Source organism: Laetiporus sulphureus, assembly GCF_001632365.1.
Source record: "Laetiporus sulphureus 93-53 unplaced genomic scaffold LAESUscaffold_6, whole genome shotgun sequence".
NCBI lineage: Eukaryota > Fungi > Basidiomycota > Agaricomycetes > Polyporales > Laetiporaceae > Laetiporus > Laetiporus sulphureus.
The window spans coordinates 459,216-482,365 of record NW_024468515.1 but is presented as its reverse complement, the minus strand read 5'-3'; the positions used below and the strand labels follow the sequence as shown (position 1 = coordinate 482,365).

The 23,150-nt window shown below is 41.0% G+C and overlaps 3 protein-coding genes across 3 annotated transcripts; 2 read left to right on the top strand and 1 right to left on the bottom strand.

Annotated features, from left to right (window-relative positions):
- Nucleotides 1-10,111, top strand: LAESUDRAFT_756193 (uncharacterized protein; the record flags this gene model as incomplete). Its single annotated transcript, XM_040912137.1, has 3 exons — nucleotides 1-46; nucleotides 9,682-9,931; nucleotides 9,988-10,111. 3 exons carry the CDS (start codon nucleotides 1-3, stop codon nucleotides 10,109-10,111), a joined length of 420 nt encoding a protein of 139 aa, XP_040767719.1.
- Nucleotides 10,112-14,960: 4,849 nt separating this feature from the next.
- On the bottom strand, nucleotides 14,961-16,154 carry LAESUDRAFT_756192 (uncharacterized protein; the record flags this gene model as incomplete). Its single annotated transcript, XM_040912136.1, has 3 exons — nucleotides 14,961-15,044; nucleotides 15,098-15,193; nucleotides 15,969-16,154. 3 exons carry the CDS (start codon nucleotides 16,152-16,154, stop codon nucleotides 14,961-14,963), a joined length of 366 nt encoding a protein of 121 aa, XP_040767718.1.
- A 5,471-nt stretch (nucleotides 16,155-21,625) lies between these two features.
- Nucleotides 21,626-22,664, top strand: LAESUDRAFT_711822 (uncharacterized protein; the record flags this gene model as incomplete). The annotated part of the gene is made up of 3 exons (XM_040906871.1): nucleotides 21,626-21,762; nucleotides 22,086-22,264; nucleotides 22,486-22,664. 3 exons carry the CDS (start codon nucleotides 21,626-21,628, stop codon nucleotides 22,662-22,664), a joined length of 495 nt encoding a protein of 164 aa, XP_040767717.1.
- Nucleotides 22,665-23,150: the final 486 nt, after the last annotated feature.

Here is a 23,150-nt window from a genome sequence, read left to right as displayed (position 1 = left end):
ATGGCTGACAATTTCACAGGTCTTATAGAGTTCACTTGTTCATACTGTGAGGCCTGGTTTGAGTCATTACAATTACACAGATCATCCTCATTGAGTATGATGTAATATAATTTGTACTTTGAAAGATCAAATACAGCATAGTTAGAACTGGTCTGACTCAACACATATATACATTTGATATATCATTAAAAGATGAATTGCTAATAACAAATACACAATGTGAGATAGAAGGACATGACATACTGTATATACATTTTAAACATTCAAGTTGTTAATAATATCAATGTTTGCTAAGGTTCTCAGCTCAACCCTATACTGTATAGCAGCTCTAAGTGTAATTTTAATTCTGCCTTTTTAAGGCTCTGCATACATTGTTTGTATGTTCCAATTATGTCAATATTATGCTTTTTACCATCATCTATCTCTCTACCACTTTTCTCAATAAAATACAACCAACTATAACTATGTAGCCTCAAAAATACACAAGCCACACAGGGCTGGGGCTCAGCCACCAAAGACAACCAATCATTTTATTTTGGTGGCTGAAAACTTGAATTGCAGCAATTATTGGTTAAAACAGGAATGAAAACTATCATAACTCCGGAAAATGCTAAATGATACATTACTCAGATGATAGTATATTGTTGGGCCAGATTACATACATCAGAAAATGATGAAATGCAAATGTTTGAATTGTTTTGAAAGCATTCAATCAATTTGATGAATATTGACCACAGATGCAGCACTCTGATTGGCCATGAATATTTGCACTTATGGGGATCAGCCACCTTGTCAGATTCAAACTCCAATTCAAACCCAGTGCTCTATGTGCATCAGCAAAACTAACATTTTCCGGACTAAAAGCATGATGTTCTGAGGCCCCAGAGCCTCAGGAAGAAGATCTTTCAATTTTAGAGCAATGGAATTGAGTATTAGTATTGTGTGCTCAATGCCAAGCTATGACGTCTATCGTTCGGGCAACTAGCTAGTTGCACTAATGACAAATGTCATAATTTGGTCTTATTTGCGCATTGTGGCAACTTAAAGTGTGGGAATTTAGATGGCTGACATCCTGTAGCCTCAAATCTTCGCTTTTTTGAGCCAGAAAATAATCTGCATGTTGTTCTCATTGTAGGGCATGAAGATGTAGTGTATCATGTGTTATTCATGTGGTCAAACTTTTGAAAAGTCAAAATATGGATCAGAATTTTCAGCATTTTATCACAATGGCTGAAGACTCAGATTGTCTCACCTATTCTGCTTGTATAAATGAAATGAGGAAATAGCATTACAAAGTGAACATCAGCATGCAGTGTACTCTATAATGCATGTTCAGAAATCAAAGTGTCAACAATGTCTAAGCCTGCTAAGGTTTTACAGTTCAGCCACAGCACTGAGTATTATTGTGGAAATGCATTGTTGAAGCTGTGCATAAATCATTTATATACTTCAGCATGTTCTATAAAGCCTTTACTCATTATTCTCTTCTTCTGTGCATCTTTCAACCAATAGAAACATATGTAGAAAATCATTAGCCACATTTGAAGCTGTGGCTCAGCCACTAAAGGCAAATAAGAGCAATCAATTTTACCATAGTGGCTGAAAACTCAGATCTGCTTGTATAGATTATAATTTCTGAGGTACAAAGAAAGAGTTTGTACAGGACTGAGCACTTAGGGTGTCTATGCAACATTTTTGAATCTCTGTAGGATACTTAAACAAAGCGTGGGACAGTGGATCATTACAAAGTGGTTTCATTTTCTGCCCCTGTTCTGAGGTTAGGAGAGGGTCCTTCCTTCAAAAGTTTCTTACTAGATGATGTTTTGTTCTTACTGCTGTTTGTTATCTTTTCTAATGAGCATACAAGTCGGAGTTTGAACCTGCATGACATGGCTGATCCAAACAGGTGCATATATTCTGAGCCAATCACAGCAATTTAATGATTCAATGGCATGTGTGAGGTTTTCAATGTCAGCAGCAGTGAAACTAGTGTTAAGCATAGCCAAAAGTTGGGCAAAGTATCACAGAAGCAGTAACATAGTGTCACATATGTTATGTTTACCTTCTCTCACCTTGTATCCATACAAACCATACAATGGTCACCCCATCAAACTAGGGATCTGGGATATAGCATCTTTGAGGCTGTGGCAGGTCAATGGTGAGTTTTGTTCTGGCAATAATCACACCATCAAACTTGAGGACCTGTCTCTTCTTTGGAGGTGACCTCTCCAATGTAGCAACAGTTTGAGATCTGAATAGACCAGTGACTGGCTGATCAGGTGCTTCCTTGTCAACCCCGAATCTAACTGTGTGGCTCACCAGTGTCACTGCATGAGAGATGCATTGGCATGCATGAGTCATGGAGAAACTGGTCCATTGAGGCATCCAGACCATATAATGGCCACCCCATCAAGATAGGGACCTGAGATATAGCATCTTTTGAGGCTGTAGCAGATCAATGTCACTGCACAAGAAATGCATTGGCATGCAAGCAACCATGAGGATGGGAATACTTATAGTGAGGAGAGTGAAAGTCATTATAGAAGTTGAACAAGTATACCTCCATTGAGAATGATGCTTCTCTTTCCTCCTCAGCAAGAGGTCAAACTGTGGTCCATTTAAATGTTTTCTGCATATAGACAGGGGGAGGTAGCAGGATTATCAGCTTTCGCTCATTGGCTGATCACCTTGGAATACGAATGGTGAGTGATCTCAAATGAATGATCTTGAAATATGAATGGTGAGCGATCTCGAAGGCCCAGGTGTAGCATTTCTATCACTTATCACTTTTAAGAGAGTGATTGATGCATGCTGCATCGACAATGAAGGGGTCAATTGAATCAGAGTCAGATGAGAAAAATCAGTGCTAATTATAGATGATGGTGTTGGAGTTGAGTCATGAAAGAACTGGTTCATTGGATCAACAATAAGACCTAGGCCAAAATCTCAAGCCCTAATGCTGCTGCCTCATACTTCACCTTTTTCATACATGAGGCTGCTAACAAATCTTCATTGTCCTTTATCTACTGTCTGACAAAAATGACAGCCAAGGAAGTGTCATCGTCCATCTTCCAGTGGCAGCATTGACATTTGGGGCCAGCAAGCTTTTGAACAGGCTTGAGAAACATTTTTAGCTGCTGGACACCTTCAACCATTGATTGCAAGTAGCTTACAGAGATCATTATTCTGCTGTGCCCATAAGCTTTCAGTCACCTGAGCTTAGACATTCTCAACTGTACTGCTCTACAGTCATTTTGTGCTGCATTCAGATTGACATGCTGGAAGTCAGAAGATATAAATGATGTAGTCAGTTGACCATTGTCTTCAACATAATAGTCATCGTAATATGTGAGTCATGATAAAAAGTGTTGGAGTTCTTTTGATACTTTTCTGTTGTTAAAGGTAATTATAATCATGGTTGAATAACAGTGATGGTAAACATTTGCTATTGAAAAAGTGATGATAAAAGGTGTTGAAAATTGTAAAAATAATTTCAATAAAGTGATGATAAAAATTGTTAAAATTGTGCAAGCAACTGTTGTTAAAGATAATAATATAGTCATAGTTGTATAACACTGATGGTAAAACTTAGTGTTGAAAACATGAACATAAAACATTTTCAGGGTTGCAAAAATTATTCAAATAAAGTGATGATAATAATTGTTGAAGTTGTTAAAACCACTGGTATCAAAGATGATTATGTACTCATGGTTGTATAAGAGCAATGATAAAAAGTTGTTGTTGAAAAAGTAAACATAAAAAGTTTCAAGATTTAAAATAATTTAAATAAGGTGATGATAAAAATTGTTAAAGTTGTATAAACAACTATTGTTAAAAATGAGATAAAAATGTTGTTTAAAATGATTGTAGTCAAGATAGTATGAGTGATGATAAAAAGTGTTGAAGCTTTTTAAAACTTTTCTGTTGTCAAAGATGATTATAGTCATCGTTGTATAAGAGTGATGGTACAAACTTGCTGTTAAAAATAATTTAAATAAAGTAAAGATAAAATTTGTTAAAGTTTAAAAAAAACTGTCATTGAAGATGATTGTAATCATAGCAGTATGAGAGTGATGATAAAAATTATTAAAGTTGTAAAAACAACTGTTGTAAAAGATAACTATAGTCAGAGTTGTATAAGAGTGATGGTACAAACTTGCTGTTGAAACAATGACACAAATGAAGTAATGATAACAATTCATATTACACAAATAATTTCAATAGTAAAATAAATTTTCTAAAAATAATTCAAATAAAGTAATGATGAAAATTGTTAAAGTTATAAAAAATGTTGTTGAAGATGATTGTAGTCATGGGACTATGAGTGATGATAAAAATTATTAAAGTTGTAACTTATAAAAAATGATTATATAATGATGGTTGTATAAAAGTGATGGTTATCTGCATTCTGAGTTCGTGATCAACATGAATCTGTTATTGGCCTAGAGGTAACAAGCATGTCCATCTGAACATCATTATTCTTCTCTTCAACAGCAGCTGCATGTAGCTTCAACAAATATCACAACAAACTTATAAAAGTATCAGTAAATTTCAGGACCTCAGGAATCGTTCCTGCCAGAAATGGCCCTCTTACCCAAGTAATATACCTACAAAGAGAGTTGAAAAGTCACTGTAAAGATGCTTTTTATTTTGAAGGTGAAGCTGCTATAAATAATCATTGAAGAAGTCTATAAGGACATCAATGACTCTTTCTTCAAAGTCAGTAATAGAACATGAATTCCTCAAAGTCCCTCAATAATTGGCAATTAGTTAAACTTCTTTATAATCACTCACTTGCCATCTCAGAAAATTAATGTGAATTTGAAATGAGAGTTTTCTCTGATTAATCTTTGAGATTGTAAATGAAATGGAGTTTATCTTTCTCTTATAATGCAGTATAAGCATTTTTAATATGATAGAGGTGAGCTGTCTTGGGATCAGTTAAGATCTCTGTGACTGTTCTTATATAGTGCTAAAAGACAATTGTTAAACATTGTAAATATTATATGATGTCATCGAGCTTCTGCTATGCTTAACATTTTGTGTGTCTGGTATTGAGGTCTAGTCTCGAACCATCCCATCATGAACATTAAAGAAAACCTGTCTGTGAGGGTCTGGGACACAATCATCCACCTTAAAGGACCTTATGCATCTTACGATGGGTGCTTGTCACATCATGCTTGTGCACTCTCTCATGCCATCATATTTCTGGCAATAAATGCACTAGCTTCTAACCCTCATGCACATATCTGTGCAGCATGCTCGAGCACCCATTCATTCAGATCACATGCTTGCATCCCGTCAAAGTCTCACAAGATCTGCATGAAGCTCCATGCTCCACCATCAGCCATAAAGATCTTGGAGTAATTCTGTATTTCTCTAGACTTGGATATGAACATCATCTCCAAGAAGTTCTGTAATGAAAAGTATGAGGAGGACCTCATAAACTTGAGAACTTCAAATGCCTTCTGCTACTCAGACAAGCATTCAGTGGAGAGATCAGAGCTGGTGTGTACGATGAGTCCTCATCATCCTCTTCGAGGAGGACTTGTGCATTGAAAGGAACTTCTTCTAAGAAAAATCTAAGGAAAATCTTCAAGAGCAATCGTTGACATGAGCTGAAGGCATCAACCTCATTGTAGTCACTCAGTTTGGTAAAACTTGCATGTGAGCAGATACAGCAGCCATAGAGCATCAATTCTTAGAGTAACTACCATAGCACATATATGTGAGATGTTCAACAAGAGGTAGCGAACATGGCCAACAGGGCACCTCTAATAGAAAGTAATGATTAGTGCAGAAATGAATGAACAAATATTACTACCTCAAACATGACCATGAAGTGGCAGATAAGCTGCATCCTCACACAAGCCATAGTCCTGAAGACAGAGCGACACTTCCTCTTCATATGACTCTCCACTAAGTGCTACGAAACAAACACCACGTCGAATCCCTGACGACAATCCATTACTCACCATCAGCTTTCGCTTTGAGAAACCTTGTCAACAGCATTGGTGACATCCATCGACAGAGAAAATGATTTTATCTGGGAAGACAACACCATGTGATGTGAGGCAGCAGTATAATGATCAAGATGGCACAATAAGAACAGTGAGGAAGCAGGTGAGCTGAAGCACGGCTTCAAATTTTTCGCTAATGGCCAGCTTAGCTGAAAGATCAGGAGCCCATGATGCATGGCACAAACGCATCATCGGTGAATGCTGTGATGTTCCCCCTCCCGTCATCCCTGTCAGCCACCATCCACAAAAGCTGCAAATAATCCCAAACTATGACGTTTGCAGTTCGTGCAACTAGCTAGTTGCGTCAACAGCAAATGTCATGGTTTGATGTTGTTTGATCATCAAGAAATGCACCACAGCCTCTCCATCCATTATCCACCTTGCGCAGAGGGCAGGAAAAGATAAAATAATTCTAAACGATGACATTTACCATTCATGCAACTGGCTAGATGCACGAACAACAGACATCATGATTTGCTGCTATTTGAATAGCAAGAAATGTGCCACCACCCATCTTTCATGTGGATGGTCATGCTTTGACGTGGATGGTCAGAAAATGTGGTAAACGGATGGCAAATCCGCTGATCTTATACTAGTTTCAACCTATCTTGATTGAATATACATTTGAATTATTTTCAGAATGTTATTGTGTGAATCCAAACAAAAGTGATGATGCAGTCGACACCCCCAGCCGCCAACGCTCATGTCTGATCGCCACATGCAGTGAATGTCTTCACCATCCCACCCACTATACACTCACTTTAACCATGGAACTTTTGCCAGCTCATCGGTTGCTTGTGCTGCTCAATATTCAGAGCCGAGATGAGTACCTTCCCAGACTTTATGAATATGAAGGTCATCATCCACTTCATCCTACCAGTGTTCTGTGTGGAAAGACGATCATCATACTGGTGGATGGGACAGATGCAGGAAAAAAGATGAAATTGAAAAGAGTGAAGGACTTAGGAATACCTCTAGGAAAGCTGGATGATATGGATAGGAGGTATCCAGGTGCACTGGCAAATGTTTGCAGAAGTCATTCAATGATATTAAATGCAGTCCAGGTTACTTTGAGATAGGACCTGACACATGAATCATGAATAGGGATCAGGATGGAGAGAGGAACCCTCTGGATGATGCTGTTATCGTGTTCATGCCATCTGAGTACGTACGAAGGTTACCACATCTGCACATGATGCTCAGATGATGTGGTAGTACTTTGCAAAGTGCTACGCTCTGTGTCGCATTCGAAAAGCGAAGAATGCAGATCTTAGGTCCTTGTGAATTTCACACAAGAGATGTCACAGCGTTCGAACAAGACAGTCGAGCAAAACTGTTCGTTAGTGGTACATGATGCTATCTGTTCAGATTGTTGGTTAAAAAGCCTCATCTGGCAAATGAGTCCATGGCAAATGACAAGATTTATGATGGAAATATCGACGATCCACACCTCCAGATGCAAGAGGGTTTCTTGAAGGTGCTCATTCTAATCTATGCAACACCGCAGGTATATAGTTAACGTGCAATCACAGACTGTATCTGCATATGTGACAGACCAGTTTCTGAAGGAGGAGCCTCCATAGATGGTCAAGAATCTGCAAAATTATGCTAACGTGATCAACACTCCACACATTGGATGTCCAGATAATGTATTCTTTACATCGTTGTAATTGCGAGTACTCAGCTAGCTGTGAAAGGACAGCAAACAACCAAGTGGGGTGAAGGGGGAACAGTGTGGGGAAGGTCTGCATCTAAAGGTGATGCAAGAGCCAAATGTAAAATATGGTGAAGAAGTGAATCAACACAGCAGCCAACAGACCACCAGCCATGTAGAGTGTACGGGCTGGGGCGATATATGCGAGATATGCATGATAGAATGGTTCAGGGATGAGTCTAATGACTTCCGGATGGAGTACAGGAGTCTCGAGAGGCAGGCATACCGTCTCAGTGGTGATGTTCTGGTGGTCAGTCAACCGCGTTCAACAGTGAGAGCAAAGATTCTGATTAGATCATGAAGTAGAAGCAGTAGGTGGTGGAGGAGAGGGAGACCACTGTCTCTGTGCACTGCTGTGCAAGCCCCTTCACATACTCTAGCTCCTAGATACATACACCATCTGAGAGCTCCTTCCAACTATCTAACTACACCACCCTTTTATACTACGCCCTCAGGGCATGTTTGCCTGAGACTCAATCGCACATCGGACCCTGCTTGGTCCTGTAACTCGTTCCCTCACCTCACTCATCTTATTCTGAATCCCTTGAAGGGTCTGCTGCTGTGGACCACCCCATCACATCTCGTTCTGAATTCCTTGTCTTCTATTTGCCTGTGTCACACTCCGCTCACTGCATTCCTTGAGGGCCCATGCCAGCAGTCATCTCGTACCGCAGAAGTTCCCTTGTCCCTGATCCAAAGGTGCCCTGTCTGTTCTTCAAACACCTCGCCCATGCTGCCCCAACAGTTTCACCTGTTTCTTGGCCCATGCTCATATGCTGAGGTTTTCTGACATTGTCTCAGATGTGGTCTCCCCTCGGTACCTCATCTGGTCCACAGCTGCAATCCTTGAACACGTCCACATCTCAACCCGTCCACCTCTTCTCGTGCCCCTCCCAGCCGTTGCCACTCTCCACCCTATTCTCATCTTGCCATGTCTCACACACCAGATGGCATCCCTGGTGAACAGCGATTCATCTACACCCTGCACATATGTACATCGATACCTTCTGCTGCTTGAGGCTCTGTTCGTGTAACGCATACACGTTTTGTCTGATTTGCATCTCGCTGTTGTTGAGTGGAATGAATGGCACCACTGAGTCCAATTTCTCCTGGTACGTGTCCTATGTTTTCCTTTTTCTCCTCCATTTGGATTGACCCATAGCCTCAGAAGCTCACTGACACTGCCTGCACTGAGCTCACCTGGACCGGAATGCAGGTGCCACCAACTGACTCCTTTAAGTGGATCTGTGATCTCCGTGCCCTCACCACCTTTCCTTTGTCACACGATCATGGTTCGAGGTCAGCCACAATGGTTGAGGATCTTTTCTCGGACCCTCGATTGCAGCAACACTTGCTTGACACACTCAGGTGGAGATTGATGTGCCCCAATGTTCCCTCCTCTGAAGCTTCCACCTCCCCTTCACTCCAACATGGCCAGCCTTCAGCAGTGCCATACACCTCTATGCCTGTAGCAGCTGGTGATGATTCAGACTGTACGCTGCACCTGGAGGACTTTCCTGGAGGTGATGGTCAGTTCTGAGGTCACGTCCTGAGGTTTAGAGGGCCCTGTCCATGTAGATGATCTGTAGCACAGACTCGATGTACCTGTTCCACCCCGAACGCAATGTGCCTGTTCTGCTCTGAGCTTGCTGTCAAATGTTAGAGAGCACAATTATAGTGAGGGCAGCCATGCTGGCCACCTCACATCATGGCAATTGAACCTCGCTCCTGCTCAAGCTGACAATAGTGATAAGTGACAGCTCTGATGACGTTATCAGTATCCCATTTAACAGTGACATTCAGCAAATGAACTCGACAAGTCGATGGGAGTTTTTGGCAAAAAACACTGCGCCAACTTTGACAGCATCATAGAAATGTCCTGCATGACATGTGGCTCAGATTTGCTGTCAGGATATGACAAGGGACTCTTTTTTTTTTCTGGTCTAGGCATATACTTCATTCTCACCCCTAGTCGAGTAATCTACTTCACAGGGTGCATAGACCATGGTGGAACAGCTTCCATCGCCTCTGCAGGAGAGGAACTGCTGTCTTGGGCATACAGATTCACCACCATAGGATACCCATCTAGTGCAATCATCGAAGGCTCATCGAAGCATGCCATGACGACTTTGCCTATGACCACATTACCCAAGTCCAACGAGCTGCTACATATAACCCCTGAGATTACGGGTGTCAAGTAAGTCCTCACGTCCCACCGTGTATCATAAACCTTAATTTGATTGTCTTTAACAGTTGTAACCTTCCCCTGAATGAACGTGGCATTCCCCAGATCAGATCCTGGATCAATCACTCGAACCTGACCAAAGATGAACAGCTCGTGATGGATCCTGTTAAACACGTCTCGTGGATGGCCTGAGCGACATTACAACTTGCCCACACAATGTTTTCGCAGCTTCCTGTGAATATAATGTTCACATCAATCTGGATTCATTTATCCAATCCTTCACCATTGCTAATCATCAAAGTGAATGCGTCGGCCTCCCCAGCTAGGATTTGGCTCCAGGACTGGCTGTACACCCACTTCGCGATGATGAAGACATCCCAGAACACTTACTGTCCTGACAGCTGTCCAGGTCTAATGTTTGACAATGTGTCCTCAGTGATTTTTATGAAAAGATGGCTCATCATATCTCTACAGTGCCAACAAAATATGCCAGCTTATCTGTAAAACCCATTTATCAAAGCAAGAAAGGTATATCCTCATTTTTTTGTTTATTTGTTAACAATGATTGTAGGACTGAAATGATTGTTGGACTGAGACGATCTGCAGAAGGAACAAAGCAGGCAATGAAGAAAAAGTGTGAGAGTTGCTCCACGATCTTTTTTCATTTCACACTCTAAATAAACAATGCAGCATTTCAGACGCACTCAGCAGTACAACCATCAAGGAGTGCAAAGTGAACCATGCCCATGGCATTTCAAAACTCGGAGTATATGCAAGGCGTGGCCACTGTGATGAGCTTACCCACTCTCAATTATCCTACTCCAGGCCTGCTAGTGCAGCGTCCACACCACTTCCTCCAGAGAAAGAAGAGCGAGATGACAAAATGTATGAGATGGCAGATGGTGATGAACATACACAGTTTGATCTGTATGGAGATGGCGTGAAGAACATGTGAAACCCTGACACATATCAAAAGCATTGAGACCACCGTGCATGATCGATATGTGAATTACAAAAATCATCCACAGGTCGTACCGTCTTACCACCACATTTTCCACAATGAAATGTCATCACAAAGCAAGGACTTGAATGAATGCATCAATGCCTGAGCCTACAGCTCAACTTCAGATACTCGTATGGACCATCAGGTGATGACCTCTAATTTTCTACAAAACATGCATATGACACCTGATGATGAGCATGAAAATGCTCTAGCTGTGTTTGTGGATGAGGACAATGAGGGTGATAAGAACGAACGTGGAAGAGCGAGCATATCTCGACCCATCAAAACATGAAGGTCACTATATCGTAAGCAACACTTTGTTGGTGTCACCTCCAATCTGTAACCATGCTATCTCACTGTCCAGGCAAACTCTATCTGGACTCTCTCACTATCATGAAATGCATTGAAAAACAAGTGCAATTTGACCAGGCACTGACCACCATCAAGGAAGAGATGTCGTCTACCATCAAAGATGTTTTAGCTTCCCTCGACACTGTAAAGATCTGAAACATGAAGAAATCTTTCTCCTTTACCAAGGCCACACAGTACTGGGAGACAAACGAGAATCTGCATGCCCACACTGACCTTCTGCGTGTTTTGCATGCAATGGCGTGTTAGCGAATCATGCTGTTAGAGTAATTTGGATCTCTTCATTTTATCAAGCTCTGCCATCAAAAGACACAGCAACTCCTCAGTAAATGTTACCATGAACTGACTGAACTGATCTCAGCTTGAAAGCAAGCGAATTGGCTCGAACATCTAATCTGGATGGTGAAGACCAAACTTCTTATGAGAGCAAATTTCATGGTAGACTCCAACAGTTTTTTTCCATTCCTCACTCCAAGTCACCAATATTAATTTTGCTCGAAGAAAACTCTCAGCTATCTGACATCTGAAGCAACATGAAAATCTCACAGATCATTACAGATATCATTCTATGTTGGATGGATGTGATGAATCACATTACAGTAAATCTCCACACGGAGTTCATCGATATTCTCCTCAGGCACCTCAGTTCTGGTGCTCTGCTGTTGCCTTCAACTTGAGAGATGTATGAAAAAACACCTCTCTGGTTACTGAATGACTACATTTGAAATAGCTCACGTGACCTGTGTCCTGGAATGATGAGCGACTTTATTGACGCTTTGGATCGCAGTTCTCTTCGGCTTCATGATGGCCTTGACTCATACTCCCTGAAACAGCTGCACCAAAAATGCATTGATTTTCAGGCTGAGACCGATCCACGTGCACAAGAACTGTCTAAACCATCCAGACACCCAGCGCAAATCATTATATCATCCATTCTCCCTGAAGCTGACATGATGGCCACTGCAGAAAATTGCTCAGCAAATAGAACAGCAGATGTGCACGACCTTTCAGAAGACTAATGCAAGAATATCATCCTGACTCTGATCAGAGAGGCAGTTTAGCTCATTCAAAAACTGAAAGAAAACTGACCCTCGACCTTACAAAAGGTGATGAAAGTGAGAGCTGATCACTATATGCCATTTCACGAGTTCAGTAGCTTTCGCAAAGCATACAATGTGCTGGGTGGACTTGCACTAAACGACATCAGATGATATCAACTGTATTACCTTTTCAGCACACTGGTCTATGGACACATCATCTTCAGCTCCCCTGCTTATACCCACCCAGATTTTCACCAGCAAATCGAAGAGCGATCTTCATGTCACTCGAGGATTGGAAAGAATATCTGATGTCGGTGAAGAAACATTTCCCAGATGAGATTGATGACCTCGACCTCTTCTGCAACTGACGAGCCATCAGCAATCAATTTCAGAAAGGTCAAGTTGTTGAGAATGTGGATGCCATGTGTAAATTCGTGAATACTTGCGATCTCAAGCACATGCTGCATGACGGACCTATTGCATTTTCAGATATGCTGAAATGGTTGAGAAGAGCTACAAAAGAAGGAGATAAGCTGACACCCACGGATACCACTTCAAAGTCAATTCAAAATTTTGGACCTCTTGCACAATACCCACGTGCACGAATATGATATATGCCAGGATCATGGAGTCACCTATCATGGAAAAGGTTGCAGATTCTGTTGTGAATTTGAATTCTGGTGCACTCAAAGGTTTACGGCTCCTTGACCTCCTTCCACTTAGGGAGACCAAAAAGCCTGCAAAAGAAAGTGTGATCAATGCCCTTCGCAAAGTCGATGGATTCATACGAGATGAATTATTTGTCAAAAAGATCAAAGAACTGTGATACGATCACATTTCTTTGGAGCATTCCCTCTGCAAGGTTCTGAGAGTGGCCGAGTTTTTAACTGAACTTTGAGAGCGTAAGGTGCAACTTGGCATGGATGACTCAGCATCAAAAGAAAGCAGTAAATCATGCCCTCAATGAAAGAAGGTCATAGAAGGCATCAACGATGCAGATGAAAATGAGGACACATGTGAACAAAGCATTGATGGGTAATGGATCAAATAGTGTACTACAGACCTATCCGTATGAGGAGACACGATTACTACGTAATGATCACCTTCCAATGAGAATTGTAACAACTGATTTTTTCACTCAGACATAGACTCAGATTCGTCCGCAAACCAGCTTTATTCAAATCAACTAAGCACGCATTAACCGAATTTACATTCAATCAATAGATACAAAGATGCAAACAGAAAGCTACTGCTTTTCCAAATACATTTAAGAGCCATTGAACATTATTAGCCAGATGTTGAACCTGGCCTTTAAGCCCCCCCAGGCTGTGAATATGGTGCAGAAGGTCAAAACTCATTTGAATCCACTGATCCACATCCTACTCGTGCACCCTTTCCTTGCCCTTGCCCTTCTCCTTCGTACTCACGATGGCCTCATCGTCCTTCTTGGTCACATCATTCTCTTTGTCACTAGGCTCATTTACTGCCAGAGCACTGGCATTTGACGCATTTGCTGAGGACTCGACTCATCGTGGTTGCACAAGCTGGTGAATTCGCCATGGAGTATGAATAATGTTGAGCTCATCTTCTCCGTCATGGTCATTCGAAGTCATCAACGATGATAAGCATTTCTTGATGGTGAACTCCCATGAATGCTTAACCTCTCGAGAGCTCACAGCTGGGAGCAGTACATAAGGAATCGAACACAATGGCACAGGGCCCAAAGCTGAGGGCCCTGCACAAGAACATAATGAGTGGAGATGAGACAGCCTAGATTGCAGAGCAGAGGGTGCAGTGGAGAGATGTGATGGTCCAGATTTCACCCATCATTGGGAATTACTGCCCTGTGAGATTAAGCTGATGGGCTCAAGCATGGTACCTTGCTCTCCTTCAGCAGAGCACATGATCAACAAAGGTGGATGGAGCTGTGAGTTAATCTCAGCTGGCAACGCACCTCGCATCTGAGATGGTGACCCATACAACGATCATTGAACGAGGATGGGTTCACTGTGCATAACATTATCCAGCCCAATGAACCGCGAAAACTCTACTCTGATTGCATTTAGTCTGGAGAATAGGAAATAAATAAAAATGTACGAGTATCACTATCTTTCAAGGGGTTGAGCTTTGCCAACTGGTATGCATCCTTGCTCAAAAGACACTGCTGGCAGGAATGCCCACACCCATCCCACTGACAAGGTACGTGCAGGTTTCGACAGAGATTGCAGGGTGGCTCGGCCAACCAAACTTCGGTGAATCATGGCTTCGAGTGCTGGCTCAAGTTCTCGATGCTGGCATATGCGTGGTCATCTGCCTGTGATATCAAGAACTTTAAGAATCTCACTTCAAACATAAAAATGGAACCCCTACATGAGATGCCGCTTCAGGGTTGGTAGTGATTGGGGCTGAAGATGGAGGCAGTGATCCAGCCAGAGGAGAGGCCATCGAAAGCATGTCAATAGGTGAAACTGATATATCACATCTGCATTTGTCATGCTCTGCAGCAAAAGATGATGTTTCTGTGCAATTGCATGATGGCCCCACAACTGTGTCATTGTCCACTGCCAAAGATGCAAAGGACCCCTGATAATTACGAGTTAGTAACAAGTGACACATAAGCATGAAATAACTATACCACTGGTTGCTCTTCACCACCCTTCAAAATCTCTGATTCGAGATCCTCTTCTTCACGGTAAGTGACAGTAGTGTCCATCTAAAAGTGGCGTGGTGAACAAAAAAACAAATAACATGCTGATAAAGTCCTACCTTCACCTGCGACGGCTTTTCTGTCATCTTCAGCTTTTTCATCATCTTTGACAGATTTGCTGCCTCCCCAGGGTCATCACGACTGATGCATGGCTCCTAACGAAGAGAGCTCAAATTTTAAGAACATATTCGGTAACTCAGACTCACTTTCGGATCATGACCGATCCCACAATCAGTGGCAATGTCACCCAATCCAGAGAGCCTTTGTGCAGGCATCATATGACTGTGATGGTCTCCAGTGTGTTCAATCAATGAATCAGCAGCAGACAACGCAACTGCAGCACCACAATCCACAGAGGCTGACAAAGATGATGCTGAAGATTTGGCCTGGTTCCTGGAAACTGAGGAGGAGGGAACTGGAATTGATCACGATGGCTGGTGATGAACTGATCGTGCAGCTACCAATGCTCCAGGGCATGCTAAAGATGATGAAGTGACCACTGATGGACCCGTTGAAGATTGTAATGTGGGCCTTGCAAGGGCTGCATTCTCATGGGCCTCATCCTCAATTACCTTATCCAGAAGTTCAACGAGGATGTCACCTGCTTGACCAGAAAACACATGACAAAGGATGTGTGCAGTAACACCAGCGTTCTGAAGCAAACTGTAAATATAAATGGTCGCAGCCCTGGTGGGGAGGATTGTGCAGTCATCAAGAGTATTCAATATGTACATGGCCTCCGACTGGTAAAAGTGAGACTGCACTAACATCTCCACCCTCATGCACATGGTTGCATATATCTCATGAACTCTGCTGACAGCTCCTCAATGGCAACCCCATATCGAGCGAGTGCATATCTAACAAAGACTAACTGGCCCTGGAGATAGTCAATACATTTCATTCAACTCAGAAAATATAGTACAAGCTTACCAATAATTCGTAGAGCTCAAACAACTCTCTCCACCAGAAGTTAATGGCGTCATCATCCATAAGAGGAACCCATGGCAGAACAATCATCTGAGCACGCAGAATCTGTTGCAATATATTCTGAAGCAGGTCTTGCAGGACCAACATGACACCATCATCTGAGATCACTGACTGAGAGGGTGCAGACATGGTGGAAGAGATGAAAGGGTAGCAAAAAAAGCAAGCAGAGGTGTACCAGGAGCAGAATGAGAGAGGAGGAGTTCCTGAATGACCTGCCTTTATGACATCAACATGCAGTAAATGCATGTGAAAGCAATGTTCTCATTTCCCGGATGCTGTAAGAAGTACTCATATCTCATGGGAAAAATATAGCTCTCACCTTCATGTAAATGAGCTTGACCCTTCACACTGCACAAACACTGCTGTCCGTGGACAGACAAATCTAGATATAACATTGAATACAGGTCTATTCAGAGATTAACACATACCTCAACAATGCCGACACAGCAAGGGTGAAACACCTTGAAAGATAACAGAACATGGTGTGTGTGAATACTGAATATGAGAACATCAGAGAACTGATGGAATCTGTAATTTTTCTCACTCACAGATACTTGTCATCCTTGGCAAATGTCTCCCACCAATGATTCTGTTCTCGAACACAATGCTATCACTGAATAAAGGCATCTATGACCCATAAACTCAGTCCAGAACATTATTACTGGCTGCCACCAGCATTAACCGAACACTTTCAAGGCCCAGAAAACTGAGAGTTCTCATATGAACACATCTTGTGAATCTTAACTCCATGAAAGGACTGTCTCACCAGTGGACAGATAAATCTAGATATAACATTTAATACTGGCCTATTCACAGATTAACTTATACCTCAACAATGCTAACACAGCAAGGATGAAACACCTTGAAGGATAGCAGAACATGGAGTGTGTGAATGCTGAACATGAGAACATCAAAGAACTGACAGAATCTGTATTTTCTGCTTATAAATACTTGCCATCCTCAGGAAATATCTCTCACAAATGACACTGTTCCCAAACACAAAGATATCACCAAATAAAGAAATCTCTGAGTCAGAAACTTGGTCGGGAATGTTATTACCGGCCACTATCAACAATAACTGAATGCTCACAACACCCAGAAAACTGAGACTGCTGATATGAACACATCTTGTTAATCCATGCTTGAGAAAAGAACTGCCTCACCGGTGACCAACCCCATTTAGAACGTCGTGATCGATGATCAATGTACATTCAGCCACATCAAAAAAGTGCAGCGCAGAATGTCAGGTGGCTCTGGGCTGCATGTCCAGAGCCACAAAGAATAGTTCACATCACAGTATTAACACATTACCAACTCGAGTCAGTGCCACAACCTCCATGAATCTGAGAAGGATATATCTACGTGAAAAGTAATCTCTGAAAGCAGTTCATTAATCTGCCACCACAACACTCAACATTGGCACATAAATGCATCTTCAAATGCCTGTATAATAAATGTACATACTGAAAGAAGAAGATTATCGGCCAACACCATGATCATCCTTAGCTCAGACATTTTTCATAAATGCAAACAGATTTAGCATTACACTGACCCATTGCTGTGATGGAAAGTCGACGATGAAAATCAAATGTGACCAAATGGGTCATGAGCGTAGCGGTAAGTTTTCATTCAATGAGCTACTATTTACTCCCTACACTAATACAGACATGAAGAATCTACAACAAGAAAACCACATTCGATTGATGTTCCAAATTATGACTGATATATAATAATGAAAAGCCTTTTCATCAACGGTCAGTATGACAAAAGAGACCGTTTGAACATCTATATAAATGATAAATAAATCAAGAGATTACAAAAGCATCTTTATCATCACTGTTTCTTTCAGTCAGAACAGAGAGGATCACAATTGACTCCTTTTGCACGTAGAGGTCAGATGTGATAGCAAATGTGCTTTTTCTCATGAGCCTCTGCAACACAGAGCATTAGTCAGAAAATGTGTTCCTCCAGAAAACCTGTGAATGAGAGAAATATATTAAGGATAATTTTAATTCACAGAGTATAATCTCTCTCAGCTCCACCATAATACACAGCTTCCAACTTCCTCTAGGATACAGCAGCCTCAAAAACCATCCCATCTGAGCAGTGGCTGTGACTTTGCCAACAAACCATCAGAGACACTTCCATTCAGACACTAAGTCAAATGAATAAGCACCACATCCTAATCCGATAACAGACACCCATTTCATTTAGAGAAACAGATGCCCATACCAAATGGAGTTTTCCATCTGACCATTTTGAGAACGAATATAAGCACTAAATGGAACTTACAACTATCTCAATGAGTGATGACTTAGGGCCCATACTTCTAAAAGATTAGTGAACATCAACCACCCCATTATGAGGCCTAACATTTTTTCCAGCAGTGGCTGGAGAACAACCGATACTTATCAAATATGGAATTAAATACTCATTTCCTAAAGGAAATTTTCCGTGCTACCATTTCAGGAACAAACATAAGCACTGAGCAGAATTTATCAATCACTCAACATGTGACAACTTGTCACCTGTATTTCGAGAAAATTGGTGAACATCGACTGCCCTGGTATCAGGTCCAACATTTTCTACAATCACAAAGTAATGCCACAATGTACGAGACTGTAAAAAAAAATATGACCTCAGCACGATCAGTGACTCCGCCACCCAAACAAAAGATGATCACATTCATCACAGGGTGGCTCAGGATCAGATTGAAAGTGCTATCCACGGTGCACACTCTATGTACTGGCAGTCCATACTGAGAGGACAATATGAGTTACATATAATGTCAGAAATATATACCTCATCAGCCATTGAGAAAATCAAACTCAAATGAGGTCGATGAATCTCAGCGGTATGTTTAGTTTTTGTATGCTGTGGATGAAGAAGTTGAAATGTAGAGCAATATAATGTGAAGATCTATTCTTATTGATTGTGTCCAGACTATAATAAATCAGAAAAATATCAAACCAATCATTATACATCACAAAAGGGTGAATGCCAAAGTTTGAACTGGTTTTAAGCCATTGAATACTGAGCTTTGCACCACTTTCAAGCCATTAAATACAATGATTTCAACAGCTTTGAAGCCATCAGCCCTTCAGGCATTAACCGTAGCAAATTCAGTGCTGCGATTGGCTCATAATATTTGCATGTATTTGAATCAGCTGCGTCATGCAGGTTAAAACTCCGGCTTGTATGTTCATTAAAAACGATAACAAGCATCAGTAACAATGAAACATTATGTAGTAAGAACATTTTAAAATAACAGTAACATAAAAACGGTATCTAGTAAGAACATTTTGAAAGAAGAGCAATGCAACATGAAGATCTATTCTCATTCGCCGTGCGCAAACGATAATAAGTTCAGAAAATGTTAAACCTTTTATTCTACATCACAAAATGCTCACGATTATGGTTTGAATCGCTTTGCACCACTTTTAAGCCATTGAATACAATGATTTCAATGGCTTTGAAGCCATCAGCCCTTCAGGCATTAACCCTAGCAAATTCAGTCCTGTGATTGGCTGAGAATATTTGCACCTATTTCAACCAGCCACGTCATGAACATTTTGAAGGAAGGCCCCTCTCGTAACCTCAGCACAGGGGCAGAAAATGAAATCACTTTGTAATGGTCCACTATTCCACGCTTTGCTTAAGTATCCCAAGGGGACGAAAAAATGCTGCATAGAACGCTCTAAGTGCTCAGTTCTATACAAACTCTCCTTCGTCCCTCAGGAATCATAATCCTACATGATCAGCATAGCGATGTTCAATGCCTTCAATTGCATCCTGCTAGCCACAGCATATAGCCATCATGAACACTATCAAGGTTCATGACATCCTGAAAGTGTAGATTGAATGCTCAGAAAGAAAATCAAGGGTGGATTCAACCAAGTTTGAGATAATGAAAAGCTCTTCTGAGGTCACTCTAAATATTTAAAAATGGCTCAAAATGGAATATATCTTGCAGTATCATGGGAGAAGGCCCAGGAAGGGCATTGAAGAGTGGCCTCAACCAAGTTTCACATCATGAAAAGCTTTTCTGAGATCACTCTGAATATTTCAACATAGCTCAAAATGGCAGATATCTTGCAGTATCACTAAGGTTCATGACATTGCGGAGGATTAATTAAATGCTCAGCAAGAAAGTCAAAGGACCTTAAGGACCTGAGTTGTGGCTCAACCAAGTTTTGGATAATGAACAGCCCTTCTGAGGCCACTCTGAATACTTCAACACAGCTCAAATCATGCAGTACTCTCAAGGTTCATAACATTGTTGAGGATGCCTTGAAAGAACATCAAAGAGCTTGAGGCCCTATTTGTGGTCTCAATCAAGTTTCAGGTAATGAAAAGCTCTTCTACATATTACACATTGCAGACCCTGTAGCATTTCATATCATTGAAAAGATGACACAGATATACACTAAACCTTGCTGAATAACATGATATTACTCTAAAAACTGCTGCATCTTGAGCAACTACACCATTTTTGATTTCTGTCAATGAAAATATACAATGTGGTGAATATCTATAATCAAATTATAAACTTTATTATGAAGAACGTCAGAACCTCAGACATTGTTTCTGCCAGAAATGGCCCCTTTACCCAAATTGAACACTCATTCACCTCAAATTGTTCTTTTTAACAATTTTACCTATTAGCAAGGCAAAGACAGGTGTATGCTCTATGGAAGATGCAGAAATGTTGTTTATGGTGTGTTGCATAGCGCAGACCCTGTCGTATTTTCTATTACTGCAAAAACTGGTACAGATATCCATAATTTCTGTCCTGCTATGCTTAAATGATAATCTGTCAAAATTCATAATCTTACCTCTCTATCGGTGTTGCAGAGAGATATGAAGACAACAGTGTAGAGAAAATATCTTGTCAAGTTACACTTTCTCAAAGGCAATAGAAAGCTCTCAAAATGGCAGTAAGCCTTTTTCTCTAGAAATCTCAGTCAGCATGTCAAATATGTCATAGATGACTGATCAAGATATGTACATAACTTAATCATTCTTTCATCAGAAATACAAAGCATTCACCTTACACTATATATTGAAGAGAGTAGTGTGAAACTTTATAATTGTAGCTAATTATAAAGTCAAGCATATCACAGATTTAGCTTGATGACAATCTATGCAACACTGCGTTGAATTTTATACTGTGGATCTTGAATATACTGGTATTGATACATAATGTAATAGATTATGATTTCTGAATCACATCAGGTGTAGTTAACAGTCAAACAATTAAGATATTTCTGAGACACACTTATGAAGATCATAATATAAACTATTAGCAGTCAGAAGCCTAAAGCCTCAGTAATGGCTTACCCAAGTTTCTATATAACCAAGAATTCTCATTCTTGAAAGCTCCGCGCTGTATTGGTTGATTTTTGTGATTATTGCTTTCTTGTAAACTTTCATATGCTATCAGTTGACATGGGTGAACTGTCCGCAAATATATTCATGAATTAGAGACCCTATTTGTTAGTCTAGACAAGAGCATGAGGACAGGAATGCATATATTCAAAAGGGTCTCTGGCTAGAGAAGCTAATGCCCATGCACTTCAGTTTGGAGGATGTTCACAAAAATGCAGATATTCTCGAAATTTCTCCTTAGAAATATCAGGGTGGATAGGGCCACTTCTATCCAAGCCCAGCTTGAAGGTCCTAAGCCAGCTGCTAAGGGAAAGGGCAAACGTTTTAGTAAGCATAATACTAAAGGAAGGTTCAACAATTCTCCACCTTGTTCTGGTCCTTTTGGAGGACTGAATTTCTGCCTCCTTGCTTCTCAGCGACTACTTCTACTCCTCGCCTTTGATCTCAGGAAAAAGAATGTCACAACGATGCCTCTTTCTGCTTTCCTTGTGGTGAAGAGGAATGGTCTTTCACCACCTCCACTCTGTGCCTCATGTTAATGACTATGACAGATTTCATGCCTCCTTCAGGCAGTCTCTGACACTGAATCTCAGATGTGGAATATGAAACGCTTGCCTGATAACTCACCAGACAATTTTGCACTTCTCAGCAATGAAACTATCTTCTCCCCAGGTGCTTCAGGGTTGCCCAAGAGGATTCTGTGCCTCATTGTGAGGGGAACCTGTTGAGGATTTTCACCCAAACAAATTATGGTCATGAATGGCTTCATGGAGTTGTCCTCTCTGCATCGCCGCCGAATGGACTTCGCGAGTATACCTCCTTGAAAGTCTGGTGGGTGCCTGCACTATATGGTAAGTACCAGATTTATAATAGTTATTTTGAGAAGAAATATTATGTTCCTGATGCTTGTCTGCATGATCTGGAGTTCAAATTACTATGTCAAAGTCAAGTTTGGAGCACTACAGGCGTTGAGCATTCAGAGTGGAAGAGTTTCCATATCTGAATGATGCTGAGCCAGATGATGCTGCACAGTTTCATTGCATTCAGGCTAGTATTGAGATCATTATTGAAGAGCATTACCTAGATATAATCGTGGTAACGGTAGACAATGCCGATTATGACATCTGTAATGCTTTTGTTTGGGTGGTCCAAAGGTTCTTCATGCAAGACTCAGATCAGGAAGCTCTCAGAGATCTCCGGGCACTCTTTGGATCAAATGATCAAAGCACCATTAAGATCAAGGGCTGTTGAGATGTATGAGCACCACTTAGCATGAATAGATTCGCAAGCCCATTTGTAAATCAGCTCAGCATTCTCCTCTGCTGCTTTCGAGGATGCTAATGAGGTCTATACTTTTGTGACTCACTCAATGTCCATGCGCTCCTGGAAGACATAACACTTATAGTGAGCCACAAAACTATTGCAATGTTTTCAGTGGGCACATTGTTTGGCTTATATCTCAAGAATCGGAGTAGCTATATATGCGAACATATATATTATTAGAAAGCCTGTGACATGAACTTTCAAATGCTAGCTAATTAGAGTAAATCGGCCTTATCTTTGTTGAGATATAAATTATTCTTTATAAAAAGTGCATTGCAACAGTTTTGTGGCTGACAGTATTCTGTACAAAAATTTCAAACTTCAGTACTTTGCGTACCCTCCCTTTGTCCTCAACAAATTTCTAACCCTGTCTGGCATGCTATTGATTATATTTTGACAGACAGAAGCCTCAAT